Here is a 25,647-nt window from a genome sequence, read left to right on the forward strand (position 1 = left end):
GGAACTGAAATTTGAAATATGCAACATTGCATTTGTGTGCTGATAATTAGAGATGATCATCACTCCCTCAATGCGTTTCTTTCTTTCTATACGAGCTTTTTTCCCCTTAATATTAAGTGTACGTTCCTCCACCTTTCCCCCAATCGTACACTTTATTCATAAAATTTGCAATTAGTTCATTAAGCATACATCACCAATCACAGTACAAAAATTACATATTTGATTACATCACATATGAACATTAAGATCGGGGATATTTTATAGTAATACCAGAACCACATTGTGTAACAGTTCCTCTTCTCATACAACCTTTCCAACCTCAGCACTAAACCTCTGTGTTTTCCTGAATATAACACTGTACCTAGCAATGCACTAATCTGTAGTGTTCAGTCTTAACTCATAAACCTGGGAACAGATGATAGAGAATCGTATCTTCTGTTACGCAGCTTTTCACAGCCTCAATAGAGCACTGTGGTCAATTTCCATAGATGTATCGTGGAGAGCATCGCTGTCTGGTATGGAGTGATGGGAAAATGCTGCCGAGGGTTCCAAACTCAGCCAGCTCCTTCATGGGCACATTGCCAGCATCGATATCTTCAACAAGCGATGCCTCAAACATTTTTAAGAAATATATATTTTCAGAGACCGTCCAGGTCTTTTTAATTTCCCTCTTTCGCCTTAGCCCAACTTAATTCTGTATTTACAGCATTTTGCAGCATTAATCGCTACTCAAAAATTAAGTTCAAGTAGTTGTGAAGAGTAGTGTACAAAAGATTTATTATCCCAAAATTCTGTGAAGGTAGGTGCGGGAATAAACTGCGGCAGCAAAGTCAGGGCTGGGGTCTGGTTTCCCGCGGGTAGCCTCTGCCGGAAGTGGCCTTGGGCGTCCTTCGTTGTCAGGGAGACGCCGTGTTTACCCGGCGTGTGGACGGAGCGGGCCGCCATGGAGCCGGGTGTGCAACCGTGCACCGTGAAACTCGCACTAAAGCGGCTGCAGGAGCTGGGTAAGGGAGGGGAGGAGATTGTTGCCGGGTCGCGCTGCAAGAAACTGACGAGTGGAGGGATTTCTCGTTCATTCACACCCCCATCCTCAGTCCCTAAACATATCCCCCTCCCCTCCTATCCCCGACGCCGCTCCCCGCTTCACCATCGACCCAACCTCACACTTCTTCCGCCGTCCCACCCTCGTTCTCCGCCCCAATCCCCACGCTCCCGCTGCAATCAGACCACAGCCGCCCCGCCGGCATGCTCCCATTACACCCATCCCACTAGCAAGCTCTCCATCACTCCTCAGCACTTCACACTTCTCTCTGTTACTCTATGCCCTTTCCTGACCCCTTCACTCCACAACTAGTCCTTCTCCCCCACCAAACTGCCCACTTACCTGCACCCCATTGCTCCAATTTACTCCCCTCTCCCCAGGCCAAGGCCTGCCTTCTCTATTATTAGCCCACACCACCCACTATAATCAGCTCTCACTAGATTTTACTAGCTCACCAACACAATATGGGGTGTTGGCCAATTTGAAAAAACAGCCTGCATGTCTTGGTAATGTGGGAGGAAACCAGAATACATGCAGGGGTTCCCCCACTCAGCCACAGGGAGAACATGAAAACTCCACTGGAGGTCAAGAATAAACCAAAGTCAGTCAAGTTGGGAGGCATCCTTTCTGCTAGCTGTGCTACTCTGTCATCCATATCTGCCCACTTTCACTTCCAAATGCCCACTCTACCCTGACCAGTGTCAACTTTTCCCCTTCCCTTTCAACTCATTCCTTATTTCCTCAATTGCTCACTCTTCCCCACAGCCACCTACCTTTCCCTTCCTTACAGATGGAACTCTGTTCAGCCTCTCTTTTCACCTCTCGTCAATTCTTCATGTACCTACCAACCTGTCTTTGCCCAGTCTGTCTACTTCTCAAACTCAAAAAGATCCCCACCCCCATAACTATTACATTCCAACCTCAACTGGTTCTTGAACAGCCCTTTTTCTGACTGTCCACATCCTGTGATTTTTCTGATCTTCCCCATTTGCCCATTCCAACACACCATACCAAATAGATTACACTCACCTATATTATCCTAATACATAACAAGACATCAAGCCCCCTAACCCGCTTCTTTTTCCCTCCTCCTTTCTTTATTTTCCCATCTTGCCTCCACATTGTAACTTTCAGTTCACCTTTCCTCCTCAATACCTCTTCATTCTTCCATATGCAAACCTACCAACCCCTTTGCCAGCTCCTAATTCCCTCCAATTCTTCTTTTAATATCCTTTGTTTCATCTTTCATCCCTGCCTCCTCCATTACCCACTGCACTCTCTTTCTGCATCCCTCCACTCTTCAGCCTGACCTCTGCTTTGCTTTTCCATCTCCATCTACTAATCTTCTACCAGATTTCCCCTCCCTCTTCTCTGCCCTGACTTCCCCCACATCTGTTTCCCAATTCCTCCATCTTCCCAGTCCATAGTTTGCTCAGCCACCCCTTTCCCTTACCTTCTGATCACCCACCTCTACCCCCCCAACACATTAGATTTCATTTTTTTTTCTCCCACTTGCTGCCCTTTTCTCTCATCCTTCTCATCCTCTTTCTTCACGTCTCTGAAAAAGAACCTGTCTCTCTGCTTCCCATCTTCTAAACCACACTTGCCACATGTATGTAGACCTCACAGAAGATCCCTATTTTTATTAACCCTCCTTTCAATGGTGTGTCTTGAAAAATTGTATATTGTAGATTTTTTACATGGGAGTATATAATTGTATATAGGAATATATGGTTTTAAGACTGTCCTTACTTTCATGATATTTATTATATATTTTCATTTCATTTGACTTCTGTTAGTTATATTTCCACAACAGAATTCTAAAACTAGAAGAAATACATCGAAGGTCAGAAGATTTCTTCAGATATTTAGATTCTTTCGAAACAAAGCTGTTTTTGAAATGTTGGAAAATGATGCTTGGCCAATACGTCCACAGTACAATCCTGCACATTGACCAAATTATCCATTTTACTAAGGTTAATTTAGGTATTAAGCTTGTCTGTAACACCAGGAAAAATGCGATTCAGATGATTCCACAAATTACACCATTATAGTTCACCTTGTATGCATGGACCCATTAAGATACAGTATATGTTTTTAGCATCATGTCAATAGTAAAATACAGGGAGAATGAATAGTTTTATTCAATACTCTGAGCTAAAGTTTAAAATTTGTTTTATGCAAAACTCACTTATTAACCATTTTATTTAAATGAAATATCGATAATGTTATGATGCTTTAATATTGTATTTTCTTTCCAGAGAAACAACTGAAAGTCAAAGGAATTTGTTCTGAACATGGTACTGTTCAACATTTCGGAAAAATTGTAGAAGGAGTTCATGAGCTGGTGAGCACTAAGTGGACCTTGTATAGCATAGTGATAATTAATATTTCAACAGGTCCCATACTGGAGCTTGTCTTTTGCAAGTTGTATTTGAGTGATCAATTACAGATTTGCTGGTACAAATAGAAAAATGTATGGTCTTAAAATAGGATAATAGGATTAATAACTTATGCAGCAGAATGTTATGTGACAGTCTATTTCTTTATAAAGTATTTGGTCATCTGAGAGAAATGTGGAGAATGAGTATTTTCTGGTTAGCAACATTTGTTCCTGTGATGAGACTAGGCATGTGTATCTCTGAAATGCCTTCCTCTTGTAAAATGGCTTCCCCTCTTCTAAAGTGGGCAGAGACCTTAACCATGTCTGATCCATTTTCTGCATCTCTACTTTCATTCCTCTCCTAGCCCTTGCCTTCCACCCCAACAGACTCCATAGTTAATGAAGTGGTCATTCACTTACACTTCTTCCAAGCTAATGTATGCATTTGCTGTTCATAAGGTGGTCTCCTCTACATTGGAGAAGCCAGTGTAGGTTGAATGATCACTTTGTGGAGTACCTGTCTGAAGGAGTGTTGCCGGCCACTTTAATTTTCCATGCTGCTTCCATTCTGACTTATCTGCTACAATCAAATGCAAGCTTGAGGAACAATCCCTCATGTTTAATTTGAAATTTTCCTCTCCATTGGCATAGCTTAGTCGGATGGGCATATCCTACAGCCCTGCTATTAGCAACACATAATATACTTCTCAGATTCAGATTAGTTCATTGCCATGTGCGTCACAGTTCAACGAAAAGAACTTGACAAGTAGGATTAAAGAGAATCCCAAAACATTCTAAATGTATTTCAGGAGTAAGAGAATAAGAAGAGAGTTAGGAGGGCCACTCAAGAATAAAGGAATTAAGATTGAAAGTCAAGTAACATTACATCCCCTATGTTGCAATATTATAAAACTCTAGTTAGGAAAATCTGGAGTATTGCATTAGTTCTGTTTGTCCTAAAGTAGAAATGATGTGGAGACTTTGGAGAAAGTACAAAGAGGTTTACCAGGATGCTGCCTGGATTAGAAGGCATATGCTATATGAGGTTTGAAAAAATTTTGTTGCTTTTTCTGGCATAGTGGAGGCTGAGGGGAGATCTGATAGAGGTTGAGTAAGATTGTTAGAGGCCTGGAAAGAGTAGACAGCCAGTATCTTTTCCCCATGGTTAAAATGTCTCACACTAGAGGGCATGAATTTATGGTGAGAGGACAAACTCCAAGGCAGAGTACAAAGTAAACGGCAGGATACTTGGGAGTGTGGAGGAGCAGAGGCATCTGGGAGTACATGTCCATAGATCCCTGAAAGTTGCCTAACAGGTACATGGATGGGGTAGTTATGAAAGCTAACACCCCATAAGCTTTCTTAAGTTGAGGGATAGAGTTTAAGAGTCGCGAGGTAATGATGCAGCTCTATAAAACTCTGGTTAGGCCACACTTGGAGTACTGTGTTCAGGACTGGTCACCTCACTGTAGGAAGGATGTGGAAGCATTAGAAAGGGTATAGCTGCTGCCTGGCAGAGTATGCATTATGTTCAGAGATTAAGGGAGCTAGAGCTTTACTCTTTGGAGAGAAGGAGGATGAGAGGAGACATGATAGAGGTATACAAGATATTAAGAGGAATAGATAGAGTGGACAGCCAGCACATCTTCCCCAGGGCACCACTGCTCAATACAAGAGGACATGGCTTTAAGGCAAGGGGTGGGAAGTTCAAAGGGGGTTTTAGAGGAAGGTTTTTTTTTACTCAGAGTGGTTGGTGCATGGAATGCACTGCCTGAGTCAGTGGTGGAGGCAGATACACTAGTGAAAATTAAGAGACTACTGGACAGGTATATGGAGGAATTTAAGGTGGGGGGTTATATGGGAGGCAGGGTTTAAGGGTTGGCACTGTGCTGTACTATTCTACATTTCTATATCATAAACACGAGATTCTGCAGATACTGTAAATCTTGAACAACACACAAGATGCTGAAGGATTGCATATGAAGGGCCTCAGCTCAAAACATTGACTGTTTATCTTCCCCACCCCCCACCAACCCATAGATGCTGCCTGACTTGGTGAGTTCCTCCAGCATTTCACATATGCAACATTTCAGATGAATGGCCTTTCTATTCTGATGAAGAGTCACTAGTGCTTTCTCAAGGATATTTGGGAATGGCCAATAAATGATGACCTTGTCAGCATCATGTGCATCTCAAATAAGTAATATATAGAAATTGGTCAACGTTTCTGACATGGTGATGTTCAAAACTAATTATTGAAATTGTAAAATTTATTGTTGCAATTCCAACTAATCTAGTAAAGAGAATGATGACTTTACACATATTAACAGAAGGGTGTTAGTAATGTAGTAAACCCTGGTTCCCTTTTGAGATCTTCAGCATGATTGCAAGGGACTATAGGGACTATGTAGCTGATATGTTCTTTATATATTAGGGTATGGGTCCTCTGTTAACTCTAGTTCATTTTGGAGTTGCATGTTTCATTTCAAGACCTGTGAAATGGGTCTGACTTCCACTCCTGAAATGTCATATGCAATATGTATTCTAAAGTGTAAAAGTCCTTACCATTAGTTGACAGATATGTGTAATATAGTGTCTATAGCCTATGTTACACCACTGGAGACACATGTAATTCAGTTTAGACCAAAACGTCAACTGTTCATTTCCCTCTGTAGATGGTGCCTGATCTTCTGAGTTCCTCCAGCATTTTGTGTGTGTTGCTGTGTTACACTAGGTCATGTTCATCCGTCCTGCGCTTGGTGACCTACACCGTGTCGAAATTATGCAATGCCTTGAGTTTACAAAATTTAAAAATCCTGCCATTTAGTTAGTTTTATTTTTCTCCACCTGCTGAGTAAACTTCTGAAATTTCTGCACTCCTCCAATTTTGACCTCTTGCTCATCCCTGAGTATATTAGCTCTACTGTTGGTGGTTGTACCTTCAGCTGCCATTACCCTGAGCTCTTGAATTTACTCCCTACACTTTTCTATTCTTCTACTCCTCTGTCCTTCTTTAAATTACTTGTTAAAACTACCTTTTTTGAAGAAATTAAGGCAGTCTCCAACTATATTTTAATGTTAACCCTTGTTTTGATAATGTATCTGCGGAGAACCTTAGGCAATATGGTTTATAAATAAAAGTTGTTGTACTGTCCAGGAAAAAGCCAGGAAGACCATCCATGAAATACTTGAAGTGGAAACTATTGAAGCCAGTAAACTCCGGTACACACTTTCTATGCTTCCCAATAAACTAAAACAGCAAATAGCAGGTGAGAAAATACAATGCAACTTCTTTTCTTGCATGACTAATTTCAACAGCATAATCTTTAGATGCCTGGAAAAAAAAAATAGGTAAAATGAATGGAAATTATTGAACTCAACCCAAATATATATTCTTATGCAATTTATATCTACTCTGCTAGAGATAGAGGAGAGCTTATTGTGATTGGCAAAAACATAACTAAATTGCAAGATGTACATACTTTGCTAGTAGGAGAGTTTGCTTCTTTGACAAAGGGGAGGATACAGCCTCTGCACTTGTTTTGGTAGATGTGGTGGTAGTTTAGGATATTCTGAAGAGAACCATCCCTTCTGAATTCTGAAGGAACTGGTGTTGTGAGGATAATATGTTTGGTCCTGATAATTCAGATGCTGGAAGATGATCTGTCAGATGCATAGCTGAAGAAAGGGAAATAGAGACCAAGCAATCATGATTCAAAGAAGGGGAAGAGGTGAAAGTTAACTGCAGAGGAAATAAACAGCTTTTCTTGTCTTCCATGGTGGAGAACAATCATCAAGGAGACTCAAGACTCATCAGAAGTACTTGTTGGATGGTAATATTGTCAGGAGTTTTGTGGAAGAGCCAAATAAGTTGGAAGAATGGAATAAAGTTCCAGTAGGAAATGGTTTGGGAAGGTGTAATTGAGGCAGTTATGCGAGTAAGTTTATACTAAGTATTGGTTAATGATTAGTTTACTAAAATGAAGACAGAGCTCTTGAGAAAAGAGTAAAGTTGGAGTGTTAAAATCAGGAAACACTCCGCGAGCCCCACACACCCCTGCTACTTCAAAGTTCAAAGTAAATTTATTATCAAAGTACATATACTGTATGCCATCATATACCACCCTGAGATCCCTTTTCTTGTAGGCAAGCACAGTAAATACAAGAAATACAATAGAATCAATGAAAGGTCTTAAGTCCATAAGATATAGGAGCAGAATTAGGCCCTTCGGCCTATTGAGTCTGCTCCATTATTTCATCATGACTGATCCATTTCCCTCTCAACACCATTCCTATTCCTTTTTCCTGTAACCTTTTACACCCTGACAAATCAAGAACTTATCAACCTCCATCTAAAATAAATCCAATGACCTGGACTCCACAGCTGCCTATGGCAACAAATTCCACAGATTCATCACCCTCTGGTTAAAGAAATTCCTTCTCCTCTCCATTGTAAATGGACCTCCTTCTACTTTGAAGCTGTGCCTTCTGGCGCAAGATTGCCCCTCTATAGAAAACATCCTCTCCACATCCACTATCTAGGCCTTTCAACATTCAATAGTTTTCAATAAGATCATGCCCCCCCCCCCCCCAACCACATTCTTCAAAATTCCACCAAATAATAACAATACAGTGGCACAGATAATAAACAGAGAAATATCTGAGGCATGTAAGAATAGAAAGGGAGTTATCATGGGGGACTTTAACTTGCACATAGATTGGGTGAATCAAGCTAATTGAGACAGTCTTGAAGAGGACTTCATAGAATGCATCCGTGATGGCTTTCTTGAAAAGCACGTTACTGAACCTATCAGAGAATACGCTATTTTAGATCTGGACCTATGCAATGAGACAGGTTAAATTAGTGATCTTGTAGTTAGGAATCCTCTTAGAAAGAGTGATCACAGTATGATTGAGTTTCTCAAAAATGGAAGGTGCAATTATTCGATCTAAAACCAGTGTATTGTGCCTAAACAATGGAGACTACAATGGGATAAGGGAGGATTTTGCTAGTGTAGACTGGGAACACAGGCTATATGGTGGGACAGTTGAGGAACAGTGGTAGACTTTCAAAGAGATTTTTCACAGTGCTCAACAGAAGTATATTCCAGTTAAAAGCAAGGACAGTAAGGGTGGGGAGAGCTAGCCATGGATAACTAAGGAAATAAAAGAAGGCATCAAACTAAAAACTCGTGCATACAAAGTCGCCAAGAGTAGTGGGAAGATGGAAGATTGGGAAAACCTAAAAGCAACAAAGTACCACTAGGTGAGTAATAATGAAAAGAAAGCTAGATTCTGAAAATAAACTAGCATAAAATATAAAATAGATAGCAAAAGTTTTTATAGTTCTATAAATCAGAAAATGGTGGCTAAAGTGAATGTAAGTCCCTTTAAGGATGAGAAAGGGGAATGAGGAAAAGGCAGAGGCTTTGAATGACTATTTTGTGTCTCTTTTCATGGTGGAGGGCACGTCTAACATGTCAAAGAGAGATGTTATGGATGTGATGAGAGTTGAGGACCTCAGTAGAATAGCTATCACTAAAGAGGTAGTGCTAAGCAATCTTGTGGGCCTGAAGATAGACAAGTCCCCTGGTCCTGATGGAATGCATTCCAGGGTACTGGCTGAAGTTATAGAATAGGCTTTGGTGATAATTTACCAAAATTCTCTGGACTCTGGGCAGGTCCCAACGGATTAGAAGACTGCTAATGTCACACCACTGTTCAAAAAAGAATGTAGCCAAAAGGCAGGTAACTATAGACCAGTTAGTTTAACATCTGTAGTTGGGAAAATGCTTGAAGTTATCATTAAAGAATAAATAGCAAGGGATCTGGAAAGAAATGGATCCATCAGACAGAGATGAGGACCAACTGCTTTTCCCAGAGGGTGGTGAATCTGTGGAATTCTCTGCCCAATGAAGCAGTGGAGGCTACCTCAGTAAATATATTAAAACAAGGTTGGATAGGTTTTTGCATAGTAGGGGAATTAAAGGTTATGGGGAAAGGCAGGTAGGCCAGATTAGCCAATCCAGATGGCCTACTCTTACTTCTCATGTTTTTGTGTTTGCGTTAACAACCAACACCACCCAAGGATGTACCGAGGGCTGCCTGCATATGTCGGCACACATTCTGGCATCAACATAGTATGCCCACAATGTTCAGCAGAACAATCCAAGCAAAAACAACACAACAATAGTAAAAGAAAAGTCCCTTTTCCTCCCTCCTACCCACTCACAAACACAGACAATCCTAACTGTAGACCAGGCCACCTCTGGTCCTCCAGCCTCCAGTGTGGATTCATAGATTATCAGACTTGAGTTCCCTGACTTCCCTAGTGGACATAGATGCAGAGACTCAGACATAGAGCCTAGATCTCTGGACTTGCTCAGACTTGTATCTTTGACTTCATAGCTTCAATCATTGGAATCGACCCCAGAACTTACCATTGACAAGACCACGAACTCTGGGCTTTGAGTTCCCAATTCACCGACCTGGGAGGGAAATGGGGTCACTGGCCCTAGTGTCTCCTGGCCCCACAGATCTCTGAATCGGGACCTGCCAATTTTGAGTGGCTTGCTGACGTGGGGAAATCACTATCCCTTGTGCTTGCTGGGGTCTTCAATCACAGCATTTGCACCCTAGCATCCATTCATGCTGATCACTGGCCAACTACAGAGCAAGTGCCTGACCTCTAACCTGTCCCCATCTCTGTCCGTGAAGCCTGAAGTGAACCCCAACTCTCCTAAAACCAGTTCAATGAACCCCAAAAATCAACTATGTGGTCTATGTGGTGCAACCAATTGGGTTGCTCTCCACTGTGCTTCTAAAGACATTTTTCAAAGATTTTTGATGATGTGCCAAATCTATGCAAATTCTAAGTAAGTAGAGACACTGCTATGCCTTCTTTGTGATGACATTTACATGCTGTTCCCAGGACAGATCCTCTGATATGTTAAGTCCAAGGAATTTAATGCACTGAACCTACCATCTTCTTTCCCCTAATGAGGACTGGCTATTGGACCTCTGGCTTCTTCTTTCTGAAGTCAATAATCAGCACTCTTCTATTCCAATTTTTGCTCCATGTGCCCACATTTTCTATTTAGTGTTCAGTATGCTGATTGGCAGAGCATTCAGAGCTACCTGGAGGGATAGGTGTGTGGGGGCGGGAAATTGTAACAATTCACCATTCTTTAAGCAAAGGTGTATACCCTTCACCTCCGCCCTGATCATCTGCCTTTCCTAGGTCTAGTTTATCGTTGTCAATTCACTGGCATATGTCATGAAATTTGTTGCTTTGCAGCAGCAGTACACTGCAAAGCATAATGAAAAAAACTAAATTACAACAAGAGGAGAGGGCGTTTATGTATACTGTATGTAATTAAATAAGTAGTGCGAAAAGAGAGGGAAAATACTCAGGTAGTTGTCATGGATTCATTGTCCATTCAGAACTCTGATGACAGAGGGGAAAAAGCTTTTCCAGAAATGCATTGAGTGTGTGCCTTCAAGCTCCTATACATCCTCCTTCATGGTAGCAATGAGAAGAGGGCAAGTCCTATGTGATGGGAGTCTATAATACTGGATAATGCCTTTGGAAGGTGTCCTTAATGCGAGGGAGACTGATGCCCAAAATGGAGCTGGCTAAGTTTACAAATTTCTGCAGCTTATTCTAATCTTGTGCAGTGGCCCCTCCATACCAGATGGTGATACAACCAGTTAGAATGCTCTCCATGGTACATCTGTACGAATTTGCAAGTGTCTTTGGTGATGTACTGATTCTTCTCAAACTTTGAATGAAATATAGTTGTTATTGTGCTTTCTTTGTAATAGCATCAGAATGTTGGTCCCTGGGTAGACCTTCTGAGCTTTTGACACCCAGGAACTTGAAATTGCTCATCCTTTCCACTTCTGATTCTTCGATGAGGGCTAATCAGCTTCCCTTTCATGAACTCCGCAATCAGTTCCTTGTTCTTACTGATGTTAAGTGCAAAGTTGTTGATGCAGCACCACTCAACCAGCTGATAATCCTGTACACCTCTTTGTCACCATCTGAAATTTTACCAATAGTTGAGTCACCAGCAAGTTAATAGAAGGCGTTTGAGCTGTGCCTAGTCACACATCGTGAGTGTAACAAGATTAGAGCATAGGCTAAGTACACATCCTTGAGCTACGCCAGGGTTGATTGTAAGTGAGGAAGAGATATTATCTCCGATTCGCATAGACTGTGATCTCCCAGTGAGGAAGTCAAGGATCCAGTTGAAGATGGAGATACAGAGGCCCATGTTTTGGAGTTTGATTAGAACTGAGGGTATGATTCTGTTGAACATTGAGCTATAGTCATTAAACAACAGCTGACAGTTACTACTTTTGTCCAGGTGATCCAAGGCTAAGTAGAGAGCCAGGTAGATTCCATCCACTATATACTGATTGTGGCGGTAGGCAGGAGGTAATTCTAGCCATGACAAACATCTCAAAGCACTTTATCATGATAGAGGTGAGGCCACTGGGTGATAGTCAATGAGGCAGCTCACTCTGCTGTTCTTGGGCACCAGTATGATTGGTACCCTTTTAAAGCAAGGATCTTCTGAATACAGCAGTGAAAGATTGAAGATGTTTTTGAACACTCACCAGTTGGTTGGTCCATGTTTTCAGAGCCCTACCAGCTATACAGGTTTCCCCCGCTAACCGAAGGTAGAGCGTTCCTATGAAACCTTTTGTAAGCCGAAATGTCATAAAGTGAAGAAGCAATTACCATTAATTTATATGGGAAAATTTTTTGAGCATTCCCAGACCCAAAAAATAACCTACCACATCATACCAAATAACACATAAAACCTAAAATAACACTAACATATAGTAAAAGCAGGAATGATATGATAAATATACAGCCTATATAAAGTAGAAATATTGTAAGTATGGTGTAGTTACACTTATCAAAATCGGGAAGACAGTGAGCCAAAATCAATTTGGAGAGAAAAATCGGCACATACACGCATGTGCATGTACACGCATACATATGTACATGCGTACACACGTACACATATGCACACACTACCACTCAGACAAGGCTTCATGGTAATGGTAGTCTTTCTCGGGATAAACATACGTATAAAGCGGGCGTCTTTTTTTCGTAAAAGCGAAAATCCTCTTTGTTTAGCCAAAACAGATACTAATGTAACAGCGAGTTGTCGTAAAGCGAAAGTTCAAAAAACGGGGGCCACCTGTACCATCAGGGCCTGATACCTAGCAAGGGTTCGCTTGTTGGAAAGATGTTTTGCCATCTACCTCCGAGACAGAAATCACAGGGTCACCAAATCCTGCAGGGATTCACACAGGTGTAGTTTTATTTTCCATTTCAAAGCATGCATAAAAGTTGTTGAGCTCATTTGGGAATAAAACATCACAGCCATTCATGCATTGGAAGGAAGTAGTGGCCTGCAAATCCTGCCAGAGATGACATGCATCCGATTCAGTCTCTAACCTCATTTGGAATTGTTTTCTTTGCCCTTAAAAGAGCTTCTGTAGGTCGTACATGGACTACTTCTATAGTTCTGAAACATGGTCTTGAATGCCACAGGTCTAATCCTCAGTAGACTACAAATCTTCTGCTTCATCATGGCTTTTGGCTTGGATATATCCAGTATGCTCTCAAAGGCCCACACTCCTCCATACAGATCTTGTTGAAGTTGGTAACAACAAATAACCTACAATCTAGCACATTTTTGTGATGGGAGACGGTATCAGAGCTTTAGGATGTATTTTCCAATAATCTATATTCAATATTTGGCAAAATTCCCAAATTTATATTTAGTATTCTGTTCTTTTTGCTTTTTTATTTTAAGCTGCTGTTGCTTCTGCCCGAGAGTCAAAAGTAACACACTTGAATGAAATGAAGGCCAAAATCGAGATGATGACTCAACAAATTGAAGCACTTGAAAAGGAATACTGTAGGCTGGAGCAAGAAAATGCTTCTCTGTGGTAAGCATATTTTGACAGCACATCCTTTAATATTATATGTCATACAGCATTGCACAACATTTCCTGCAGCACCAAATCTTCCAGGGAAATTTTGAACTCTTTCTTCAATAATTGCATACAAACTTTTTTCCTATAATTATTGCATTTACCTCAAATTCTTGAGTTAGAGTGAAAGGGTGAGAGATTAATTTAATTTCCATCCATAAATAAATGGAAATGAAGTATGAACTATGGGATTAATGGATTTGTGGCTAAATCTTTCTTTTGATACAAAGATAGGCAGAGGAGCGGGTAGTGTTGAGAAAACAGAGAGCCTGCAGATAGCTTTGCGGAATGGGCAAAGAAGTGGCAAATGAAATACAATGTTGGATAGTGTAGGGTCATGCACTTTGGTGAAAGAAATAAACAGGCAGACTATTATTTAGATGAAGAGAGAATTCAAAATGCAGAGATGCAATGGGACTTGGGAGTCCTTGTGCAGGATACCCTGAAGGTTAACCTCCAGGTTGAGTTGGTGGTGAAGAAAGTGAATGCAATGTTGGCATTCATTTCTAGAGGTGTAGAATATAAGAGCAAAGATGTGATGTTGAGGCTCTATAAGGCACTTGTGAGATGACACTTGGAGTATTGTGTGCAATTTTAGGCTCCTTATTTTAGAAAGGATATCCTGATATTGGAGAGGGTTCAGAGAAGATCCACAAGAATGATTCCAGGAGTGAAAGGGTTACCGTATGAGGAACATCTGGCAGCTCTTGGACTGTATTCCCTGGAGTTCAGGAGAATGAGGGGGGATCTCATAGAAACATTCTAAATGTTAAAAGGCCTGAACAGATTAGATACGGCAAAGTTATTTTCCAGGATAGGGGAGTCTAGGACAAGAGGGCACTACTTCAGGATTGAAGGACATCCATTTAGAACAGAGATGCAGAGAAGTTACTTTAACCAGAGGGTGGTAAATCTGTGGAATTTGTTGCCATGAGCAGCTGTGGAGGCCATGTCAATGGGTGTATTTAAGGCAGAGATAATTAGGTTCCTGATTAGCCGGGGCATCAAAGGGTATGGGGGGGGGGGGGGGGTGGAAGGCATGGGAGTAGGGATGACTGGAAGAATTGGATCAGCCATGATTGAAAGGCGGAGCAGACTTAATGGTTCAAATGGCCTACTTCTGCTCCTATATCTTATGGTCTTATAAATAAACGTGATGCAGTTAATGTAATGGTGTTATAAAATTTAAGTATTGTTATAAAAATAATTATCTCACTTTACTATAGCATCATCTGGTATTTCCTTGTAAGTTGGCAGTTCCTTGAATGATGGAAATATATTTTTAAATGTAATGAAAATACATTTTACCAAAGTCAGCAGCAATTTATATTGAGCCTTTTAAGATGGCTAAAATCATCAAGATTATTTGTGAAGGTGGTAGTAAAATAGGTATATTTTACAGAATGTTTAAAATGAAAAGGGCTGACAAGAAAAGTGAATTGTTTGAGAAAGGTAATTGCAGAGCACAGACCTTAATCAACTGAAATTCCAGCTATCAATGGTGGAAGATTTAGTGTCAGGAGTGCACAAATTACCAAAATTGAATGAGTACGGAGATATGGTTGAAGGTACAGTAATTAGATTTAGAAAGGATTAGGAGTAACATTGAGGAGACTTTAAAATTGAGGATGTGAGATTGAGGACTTTACACAAGTCAAATTTATTGAAGATGGGAAGCAAACTAGGAAATGTACTAGAATAGTGAGATCTGTAGAGTTAACCTGGTGATTAATTTCTAAGTCATTCAAAAATTTATATGTATAAATATGTTGAATTTCCAATTATAATTTGTATGCTCCTTTTTTATATTTCCTTTTCTCAGCCCTATACATCAAGAGGCAGGAGCACGATACAATGACATCATATTCCTAATGAATAATATGTTGGGAGATCGAGCCAATAAGCAAATCACATTGAATGAAACATATGCTAACATACAAGATCTAAAACAGAAAATTGTGGATGTAACCAGAGATATTGCAGATTTAAAAAAGAAAATGGATGAGAAAAGGAATGAATTTAAAACCAGGAAGGAATCTTTGATGGCAAAAGTAAATTCTTCATTTTTAAAGAAGATAGATGGAATTCAATATTAATTTCAAATTTAGTTTGAATTCAAATCAAATTCAATATTAATTTATATACCAAAATATTATAGATTTTTCTCATTATTCAAGTAATGGTTTTCCTGACCATTTATTAAGGGTAAGCAACATGAAATTATCATTCAGTGATTAGAATTTGGTGACACCCTTAGTCTATCCTGATACACATTAAATACTGTGGCTTGTCTAAAAGATTATGGAAAACTATGTTTTAGTGAGATATTTGCACAAATGTTTCCTGCTCAAATTTACTCACTTATTACTTTCATATGAATATGATTATTAATTCCTCTTCCCATGCTAATGAAGTCTAACATGCAAGTTTTCTGCATTATATTTTCTTAAGGGCCCTCTTCAAATTGTGGTCTAATCAACACATGCAAACAAGCTAGAGGAACTCGACAGGTCAGGCAGCATCCGTGGAAACAAGCAGTCAACGTTTCGGGCCGAGACCCATCGTCAGGACTGCTCGTTTCCACAGATGCTGCCTGATCTGCTGAGTTCCTCCAGCTTGTTTGTACATTTTGATTTGACCACAGCATCTGCAGTGTACTTTGTGTTCAAATTGTGGTCTGATTTTTAGAGCGGAAGCAAAGTAACAGTTCTTGGATTTTCAGAAGATTTTTGTCATTTTCATATTTCTTATTCTTTTAAAATTTTCTGATGCAGATTGAGTGTAAGATTGAAAATTGATAAGTTTCCACAGCTGTATGTTCTCAAGCCTGATATATGCCTCGTACATGAATAATAGTTAAATGAGTTGAAATCCTTTATTTCTAAATAATTTAGAAATATGGGTATGTTTTGTTCCTTGGTCCATAGGTAGTTGTATTTAATATTCTATCTACTTTTTAAGTGCACAGGTATCAATGTTAAATCCCTGTTTTTGTGGACTTGGGTACTTTTTCCCCTTAATTCTCAATTGCTTGTTTCTTTGTAATTGCTGTTCTGTCATTTTGTAAATCTTTTAGTTTACTGAAGTACAGCAACTGCGTCAGGAACAGAACAAAATAAATTTTGAAAAGAAAAACAAACTTGATGATTTAAAGATGAAACTGGACAAGTTAAATGAGAATATTTTACTCCAGGAAAAGGTAAGAATTACAGTAAAACGAACAGGTAATCATTAATGCAAAAGTAAAATTTAATAAATGATAGAATTGTGAAATAAAACAGAAAATACCAGATTTCCCAGTGACCAGATTAATTCCGCATCTCTCTGTTTCAGATTGATAACTGTTCCTCTGAGCAGTGAAAGGTGTACTAGACTTTGAACAAAAAAATAGAGAAAGCTGGAGGTGAAAGACCTAAGAGAATTGTTTATACAGGGGTGTGTTGTGATGGAAAATAACTGGTTCTTTGAGTCTCAACAGTAGAGGCCTGGACACACACAGTTTTAATAATAAGGAATTTATTTACAAGGGGAAGTCGGGTCAACACAAGCAACTACAATACACAGGATGCAGTGTGGGGATAGGGTACAGTTACACAGACAAAGAACAAGGGAAAAGCACTACGACAGCTATCCCCCTTGACCTTGGATAGCTGCAGCTCCCTTACCAGGACAAACAATAGACCTTCCCAAACATAAATCAATACACTTACCTTCACTGGGGTGGTCTGTAAGAGAGACCGAGCCAGGCACATCTCACCTTTTATAGCATGGGGCTGGGCGAGATAATCCAATTAAGGTGACCAATAATTTAGGTGTGCATTGATTAGTTGGGAGGGACCAAATGTTGATTGGCATGTGGTGTGTCCTCCGACCAGCCAGGTGGCAGTGCATCTATTACGTGGCCGGTATCTCTGGATACAGGGTGGAAGGCAGATGGAATGGTATTTGTCATAAAGAAATAGAAGAAAGAATCAATGAAGTACTTCTCTACTGTCCAGAAAAAAAACAATGGGAGCAGTGATTCTGTTCTTGCATTGTTAAATCATGAAATTGATTCTGGTGGATGCCTAATAAAATGTAAGCTTTATTTCAATTACATAGGAAGACAACAATACAGAAGTCAAAATGGGAGTAGGATAGATAAATAAATGACTCTCATTTCTCTATCCTATCTGGCAAGGAACTATATACAAGGAAAGTAAAAATCAAATATAAACGAGGGAGATGTTCTGTGGCCAACAACAAGCTGAGATAACAAATCTTTTGATGGTTGAGGATGGTGAACTGATTGCTGCTTGACAACACTCCAGTGAAGTACCTTGGCATTTTTATCACATGAAGTACTAAATAAGTTCTCTTATTGTGAAAGTGAATTAAGAGGAACTCTTTATAGAAGGCTGTGTTAGAAATTATAGTTGAAAGAAAAATGAATCCACTGTACTCTAGAGTAATAACTGTGAGGCTACAGCTTGTGTTTTGTGTCATTTATAAACATTTTTAACCATGATTAGGTAGAATTAAAGTAGAATTAGTTTTGCACTTGCATTTCTATTCATACCTGATAGAATAACATTTTTGTTTTTAAGCATTGTTGTAAATTGCTGTTTTTTCCCAATATTTGCAGAAAACAGCAACATTAAGAGCGGAGAATACAGGTCTAATAAAGCAAGAAATGTCTATTCAACGTGAACACAATGAAAAATTGAAAACAATTGAAGATCTAATTAAAAAGAAGTAAAAGCATATTCTATTTTATAAAATGTTATGGCACAGTTCATTATAAAATGGAGGAAACGCTGGTGCACAATAAAACAGTGCTGAAAGTACTTTTTCATTATATTTAACTAACTATAGGGACATGCATGTACAATGCAGGAAAAAAAGCAAACTTATTCTGTAAGCATCACACATAGATGCAGAACCATAGAACCTCTGAGTATGCTTGTTCTATCAATTAAAACTGATCACATATCAGTCTTTAAAGATGTTGAAGAGTAGAGTGCTATGTCTTAGGAAAGGAAAAGGAGTGTGTTTGTGGAGAAGGGAATAGAGAGAGTACAATGATAACATTGATATTTTGGAGGCAGTTGAGGTAAAAATGCCAAGTGGAGGAGTAGAAAGGATAAGGATGTGGACTTGTGGAAGGAGCAGTTGAGGTGAAGGAGAGGAAAATGCATCCAAAGTGAAGGGCCAATTGAACTGAAATATAAGGAGTGAATGAGGTAACAGAAAAAGCAAGAAGAGATGGAATAGAAAGTAATAAAATGGAGGGAGCAGAAACTGAAAGAGGGAAAAAAGGGATGGTTAGAAAATGAATTGATTAAGAGAGAGGGAGTAAGGAGGGGAAAATGATAGTGGAGTGAGGAAGGCAACCTTCTTCATGCTACATAGTAGAAGTTCAAATAATATCTTGGTTTTTAAGTTATTCCCAAGATTTCTGCTCAGTCTCCAACCAGAGTTACCAGGAGCATATTTAGAGCCAGTGTATTTTTTTAATGGAGTTAACTGTGAAATTGATGCTTACTTAAATCTAAAGCAAAATTTATATGTGTTTTGTTTAAATCTAACATATCATGTGTGTTTGATAATATATTCTGTATATATTGGAAAACATCTTGGCTGACTGCAATTATTGCAGTTGTAATGAGACAAATGAACTTTGTTCTGCATCCAATATAACCTGGAATTGAACCTGATTTATTTATTGGTTTTATGTAGTTAAATTCTTAAATAGAGAACACAACTTGATTAGTTGTACAGTCTTCAGAAGTGATTAGTGTTACTATTGCTTAAATAATAAAAGTTACTTTGTTTGAATAGGGAAAAAATTACCGATGAATTAAGTACCCTCATTGAATACTATAAAACAGAAATTGAAAAGTTACGGACAAGATCTTTACAGGTTGGATTTTTTAATATATTTAAATAATTCTTTCAGTAGCATCAACAATATTACATGGTTCAAAAATTAAGGAAAATGATACATGCTTAGAATTTTAAATAAGTTCCACACAGTATTTTAACTCATTAATGGAATCTGGGAGTTACTTGCAGTGATGGAATTGTATTTCTGTAAATATTCTTGAGGAAACAGTAGGGAGTTGTCATGAAGCTCTGCAATCTATCTAGTGAAAATGCTTGGAGAATTGTAGTGCGCAAGGTACTAGTGGTGGAAGTAGTGAAAGTTCAGGATGTGGAAGGCTTCTTGTATGGTGCTTTGTCCTAGATGTTGGAGTTATATTCATCCAGTCAAGTGAAGGCTTTTCTATGAGACTTCTAACTTGTATATTGGACCATAAGACCATAAGTTAAAGGAGCAGAATTAGTCCATTCATGCCATCGAGTCTACTCAACCATTTCATCATGGCTGATCCTCGATCCAACTCAACCCCATACACCTGCCTTCTCACCATAACCTTTGATGCCCTGACCAATCAGGAAACAATCAACTTCCACCTTAAATATACCCATGGACTTGGCCTCCACCACAGTCTGTGGCAGAGCGTTCCACAGTTTCATTACTCTCTGGCTAAAAAAAATCCTCCTTACCTCTGTTCTAAAGGGCCACCCCTCAAATTTGAGGTTGTGCCCTCTAGTTCTGGGTACCCCCACCATAGCAAGCATCCCTCCACATCCACTCTATCTAGTGCTTTTAACATTCAGTAGGTTTCAATGAGATCCCCCTGAATTCTTTTAAATTCCAGTAAGTACAGGCCCAAAGCTGCCAAACACTCCTCATATGCAAACCCTTTCATTCCTGGAATCATTGTCGTGAATCTCCTCCAATGACAACACATCCTTTCTGAGCTATGGGGCCCAAAACTGTTGACAATACTCCAAGTGCAGCCTGACTAGTGTCTTATAAAGCCTCAGCATTATCTTCTTGCTTTCATATTCTGTTCCCTTGAAATGAATGCCAACATTGCATTTGCCGTCTTTACCACAGACTCAAACGGTAAATTAACCTTCTGGGAGTCTTGCATAGGGACTCCCAAGTCCCTCTGCACTTCTGATGTTTTAACCTTCACCTTATTTAAATAATAGTTTGCACTATTGTTCCTTTTACCAAAATGCATTATCATACATTTTCCAACACTGTATTCCATCTGCCACTTTTTTGCCCTTTCTTCAAATGTGTCTAAGTCCTGCTGCAATCGAACTACCTGCCCGTCCACCTATCTTCGTATTATCTGCAAACTTTGACATAAAGCCATTAATTCCAACGTTCAAATCATTGACAAATGATGTGAAAAGTAGCAGTCCCAATACTGACCCCCGAGGAACACCACTAGTCACCGGCAGAAAAGGCCCTTTATATTCCCACTCACTGCCTCCTGCCTGTCAGCCATTCATCTATTCATGCCAATATCTTTACTGTAACGCCATAGGAGTTTATCTTGTTAAGCAGCCTCATGCGTGGCATCTTATCAAGCACCTTCTGAAAATTCAAGTAAATGACATCTATTGCCTCTCCTTTGTCCTCCCTGCTTGTTACTTCCTCGAAGAACTCTTAACAGATTTGTCAGGCAAGATTTTCTTTTACAAAAACAATGCTGACTTTGATTTATTTTATCATTTGTCTCCAGGTACCCCAAAACCTCATCCTTAATAATAGACTCCAACACTTTCCCAACCACTGGGGTTAGGTTAACTGGCTTATAATTTCCTTTCCTTTGCCTTCCTCCCTTCTTAAAAAGTGGAGTTACATTTGCAATCTTCCAGTCCTTCGAGACCATGCCAGAATCAAGTGATTCTTGAAAGATCATGACCAATTCATCTGTTATCTCTTCAGCAACCTCTCACAGGACACTGAGGTGTAGTCCATCTGGTCCAGGTGTCTTATCCACCTTTAGACCTTGGAGTTTGCCTAGCACTTTTTCCTTTGTAATAGCAATGGCACTCACTCCTGCTCCCTGACACTCACAAACTTCTGGCACTCTGCTAGTGTCTTCCACAGTGAGGACTGATGCAAAGTACCCATTAGGTTTATCTGCCATTTCTTTGTCCCCCATTACTACCTCACCAGCATCACCTTTCAGTGGTCTAACATCAATACTCACCTCCCTTTTTCTCTTTATATAACTGAAAAAAACTTCTGGCATTCTTCTTTATATTATTGGCTAGTTTGCCCTCATATTTCATCTTGTAGCTTTTATAGTTGCCTTTTTTTGGATTGTAAAAGCTTCCCAATCATCCAACCTCCCACTCACTAGTGCTAGCTTATATGCCTTTCCTTAGCTTTTATGCAGTCCCTAACTTCCTTTGTCAGCCACGGTTGCCTACCCCTGCCATTTGAGAACTACTTCCTCACTGGGACATATCTATCCTGCGCCTTGTGAACTTTCCCCAGAAACTTCAGCCATTTCTGTTGTGCTGTCATCCCTGCCAGTATCCTCCTCCAATCCATCTGAGCAAGCTCCTCTCTCATGCCTCTGTAATTCCCTTTATTCTATTGCAATACTAATACATGTGACTTATGCTTCTCTCTCAACTTGCAGTATGAATTCAGTGATATTATGATCACTGTCTTCCAAGGGTTCCTTTATGTTAAGCTCCCTAATAAGAGCTAAGTTACTACACAAAACCCAATCTAAGACAGCCTTTCCCCAAGAAGGCTCAATCACAAGCTGCTCTAAAAAGTCATCTTGTAGGCATTGAACACATTCCCTCTCTTGTGATCCAACACCAACCTGATTTGTATGCTAATGTAGGTAGGTGATAAAGGGCTGAAGAGGGGGGAATCTGAGAGGAGAGGGTAGAAGACCATGGAAGAAAATTAAGAGGGAGGGGCAATAGAGGGGTTGATGGGCAGATAAAGTGATAAGGTGAGAGAAGGAAATGAGAATGGGGGAATGTTGAAGGGTGTGGGCAATTATCACAAACTTTGAGAAATTGATGTTCACACCATCAGGTTGGAGGCTACCCAGACATAATGTAAGGTGTTACTTCTCCAAATTGAGTGTGGTCTCATTGTGGCAGTAGAAGAGGCCATGGATTGACATGTTGAAATGGGAATGGGAAATAGAATTGAAATGGGTGACTACCAGGAGATTCCACTTTTTCGGGCGAAGCAGTCTTCCAATCTGTTGGGTCTCAGGAGGCCACACCAGGAGCACCGGATACAAGAGATGACCCCAACAGACTCAAAGGTGCAGTGTTGCCTCACCTGGAAGGACTGTTTGGGGCCCTGATGGTAGCAAGGGAACAGATGTAGGGACAGGTGTGGGACGTTCTGCCCAGTGAGGGAGATCAGTGGGGAGGGACGAATTGGCAAGCGAGTCCCATAGGGAGTAATCCCTGTGGAGAACAGAAGTTTGGTAGGAAGGGAAAGATGTGCTTGGTGGCGGGATCCCATTGGAAGTTACAGGGAATTATGTGCTGGATAATGTAATGTCTAATTGATGGATTGAATAATAAGGTTGATCAGATATTGGGAAATTGAATTTGAATTGGATATGTTTCATATGAAATGCTTGATATTGATTAAATCATGTCATTACATGATCATTGATTAGTGACTGTTCAGAAATTGTATTGGACACTTCTGAACATGATTCACCTTAGCGAACCTGCCATTTTTCCAGAGTCAAACATGTACTTAATTGTACAATCCAGTGAGCAGCAGCCTTTTACTTGCTTTTGGAAAGACGTTGGCTGTAAAAAACTTGTCCTACGCTATTAACAGTAAAGCAAAGAGCAAAGCCCGCAACAACTCAGCAAGGGGACACGAGTTAAAGCAGCCCCATTGGAGCATTAATGTTTTATCCACAGCCTGTGATCAGATGCTTTTTTATCTGTCACTTTTGACCACAAGCACCATTGACAATGGTTGCAGGATCTCCGTGTTATGCTCCTCAGTGGAAGGCACTGCAAACTTTGATAGGCCAGATCTCGCAATAGCACGCCTTGGGCCACTTAGGGTATGAGAGTCAATCAGAAATGCCAAATACACAGGAAATAGATGTGTTCTTTGTTTTCCTTTGCCTCCACGATTACCTTTTATTCTGCTGTACTATGACTGCCATGTCCTTTAAGAGCTGACTTCCATTGTCGTGTACCAATCACATGTCAGCTATGAGCTCTGCAGGCAGCTGCTATTTGGAAGCAATAAATGTCATAGCATATGATTCAGCAGTAAAGGTTATGGCATATGGTCTATGCCCAAATGATTTATGTTTTAACCAGTCTACTATGTTTTTTTTCTGTGGGTCACCTGATTGAACGCAAAGTACTTTAAGTACCTGTTTAACACACCAAAAGGATAACTTACACATTATGAGCAACAAAAAAGCATTTGTTTTCTAATGATAGGCAAAATTGGATTATCAGAAATTGCACTTTTGTATTGTTTGTAGTTAAGAAAAGCAACTTTGTTTCTGAAATCACTGTCAAAAATCCATACCTTGCACTTATATTGAAGCAATGTACACATTGAAACAATGCACCATGTTTTTAAATGAATTTCTTCCAAACGAGGCAACAATTTTAGAAAATTTTGTGAGGCAGTAAACTATGAGGAGAATTGTTAGTCATGATGGAGATCAGTTGGCAATTATCACACATGAAGTTTCAGGTAAAAGTAACTGGATAGCAATATGGAATAGAATTCTTCAAGTTAACCCCTACATTGCTATTAATCAGAAATACAGAGTTTAATTTTAGTGTTGCTTCAGATCCAAAAAGACTTTGAGACCTCTTAGTTATATCTCTCTTCTACTCACTGGATGCATTGCTGAGCCAGGCATAAATTACAGAATATAAAAATCTAATTTTGCATTGTGTACAAAATAAATCTGCCCCAGAGTTTCTGCTGAAAAAATGATAACACTCTTTTGTCCCTATTTATTTGAAGCGTAAGCAGTATTTTAACTATTTTTAAAAATTATATTGCTGATAATCTATTTTAGAAGATTTAATAATAAGAGTAATTTCAGAACAGAGCATCCCAGTGATAAGTCAAAATATGTATTTTAAAGCTGTATTATTATACCATGGTCTCTATTGATTTTATTTATAACTTGTCGATGTTTCTTTGTTATTATTCCACATTATTTTCTGTAGGCTCAGCAGGACATTGATAAAGTTCAGGATTTAAATCGGAAACTTACGGTCCGAAGGGAGTCCCGTAGTGAAGCAGCTAAGAAAGCAAAAGAACATGAAACTGAAAAATTGAAACGTTTGCAAAATCTAACAGACCGGTGTGTTTATTTGTCTTCACTGTTTGTTGTATGTACATTTTGAAAACATAATTTGTCACAGGAAATTCGATGATGCCGTACTGGAGAAAATAATATATTCTATCTGGAAAAATTGATAGATATTTTGGTGTTATTTTCAAAATGGTGACCTCAAAGTGACAGTACTATTCATACAATATAACAAATCACTATCAAAGTTCTTTCATAAGTTACTGTCAACAATATACAACTCACTCTTGATTGTAAGTAATAAAGGTAAAGAACTTCAAAGTGAAAATTTGGACAAAACATTCTGTCCCTTTGTGTCTTCTATAACCTTTGAAAGATTACACACCATCTTCATTTGCTATCATCTGCAAATCTATTTTTAAGTTTGCAATCAAGATTACCAGTGTAAATTGTAATCATACCCAGAAACATTGCTAAGATCTGTACCTTGAAATCTATAATTTTTAAATTATGTATCAATTTTCTGTATTTTTCAGGCAATCTCGATACTTATATAAATGCCTGTCAACTTAAGGTATTATGAAAAAAGTACAAATTCTGAGATCACAATATTTAAACCAAATTAAATATTTTGTCAAAAAAAATATTTTGTCAAGAGCAATGTTACTGCTGTTGAAAATCGATATTGAACAATGTAGAATATTTCTATTGAAAATTATTTCTGCAAGGTTTTCCCTATTGAAACTTCAGTGGAAAATCAACAAGAATCTCTGTTTAAACATTTGTTAGAAAATTGGAATTATTCTGTGGAAGTGTAACCCCATTCTTGTTAAAAGGAGCATGAGTACTAAAATGTGCATACAGATTTAATTGAGTGACAAAATTGAATGAGGAGATGAACTATGTAGTCCTGTACCTATATAAAGATTTCCATAATTTCTCTATCATTTTGCTCATTTATTATTTTGGATATTTTTATCTAGCTGCTACAAATTACACTCAGTGGCCACTTTATTGGGTACATTTTTATACCTGCTCGTTAATGGGAATATCTAATC

General features: G+C 39.2%; 1 protein-coding gene across 4 annotated transcripts in view; it reads left to right on the plus strand.

Moving 5' to 3' along the window:
• The first annotated feature begins 905 nt into the window (after window positions 1–905).
• ccdc175 (coiled-coil domain containing 175) overlaps window positions 906–25,647 on the plus strand; it is a 58,462-nt gene continuing 33,720 nt past the window's right edge. For 3 of the 4 annotated variants that reach the window (XM_059957009.1, XM_059957000.1, XM_059957017.1), the window contains exons 1-9: window positions 906–1,004; window positions 3,304–3,389; window positions 6,583–6,694; window positions 13,262–13,397; window positions 15,265–15,493; window positions 16,519–16,641; window positions 18,067–18,176; window positions 19,263–19,344; window positions 24,504–24,640. In XM_059957009.1, coding sequence (XP_059812992.1) covers window positions 944–1,004; window positions 3,304–3,389; window positions 6,583–6,694; window positions 13,262–13,397; window positions 15,265–15,493; window positions 16,519–16,641; window positions 18,067–18,176; window positions 19,263–19,344; window positions 24,504–24,640 — 1,076 coding nt within the window. In that variant the 5' untranslated portion in view covers window positions 906–943. The remainder of the gene's footprint in view (window positions 1,005–3,303; window positions 3,390–6,582; window positions 6,695–13,261; window positions 13,398–15,264; window positions 15,494–16,518; window positions 16,642–18,066; window positions 18,177–19,262; window positions 19,345–24,503; window positions 24,641–25,647) is intronic. The other variant, XM_059957026.1, reaches the window with a different exon arrangement.

Source organism: Hypanus sabinus, chromosome 2, assembly GCF_030144855.1.
Source record: "Hypanus sabinus isolate sHypSab1 chromosome 2, sHypSab1.hap1, whole genome shotgun sequence".
NCBI lineage: Eukaryota > Metazoa > Chordata > Chondrichthyes > Myliobatiformes > Dasyatidae > Hypanus > Hypanus sabinus.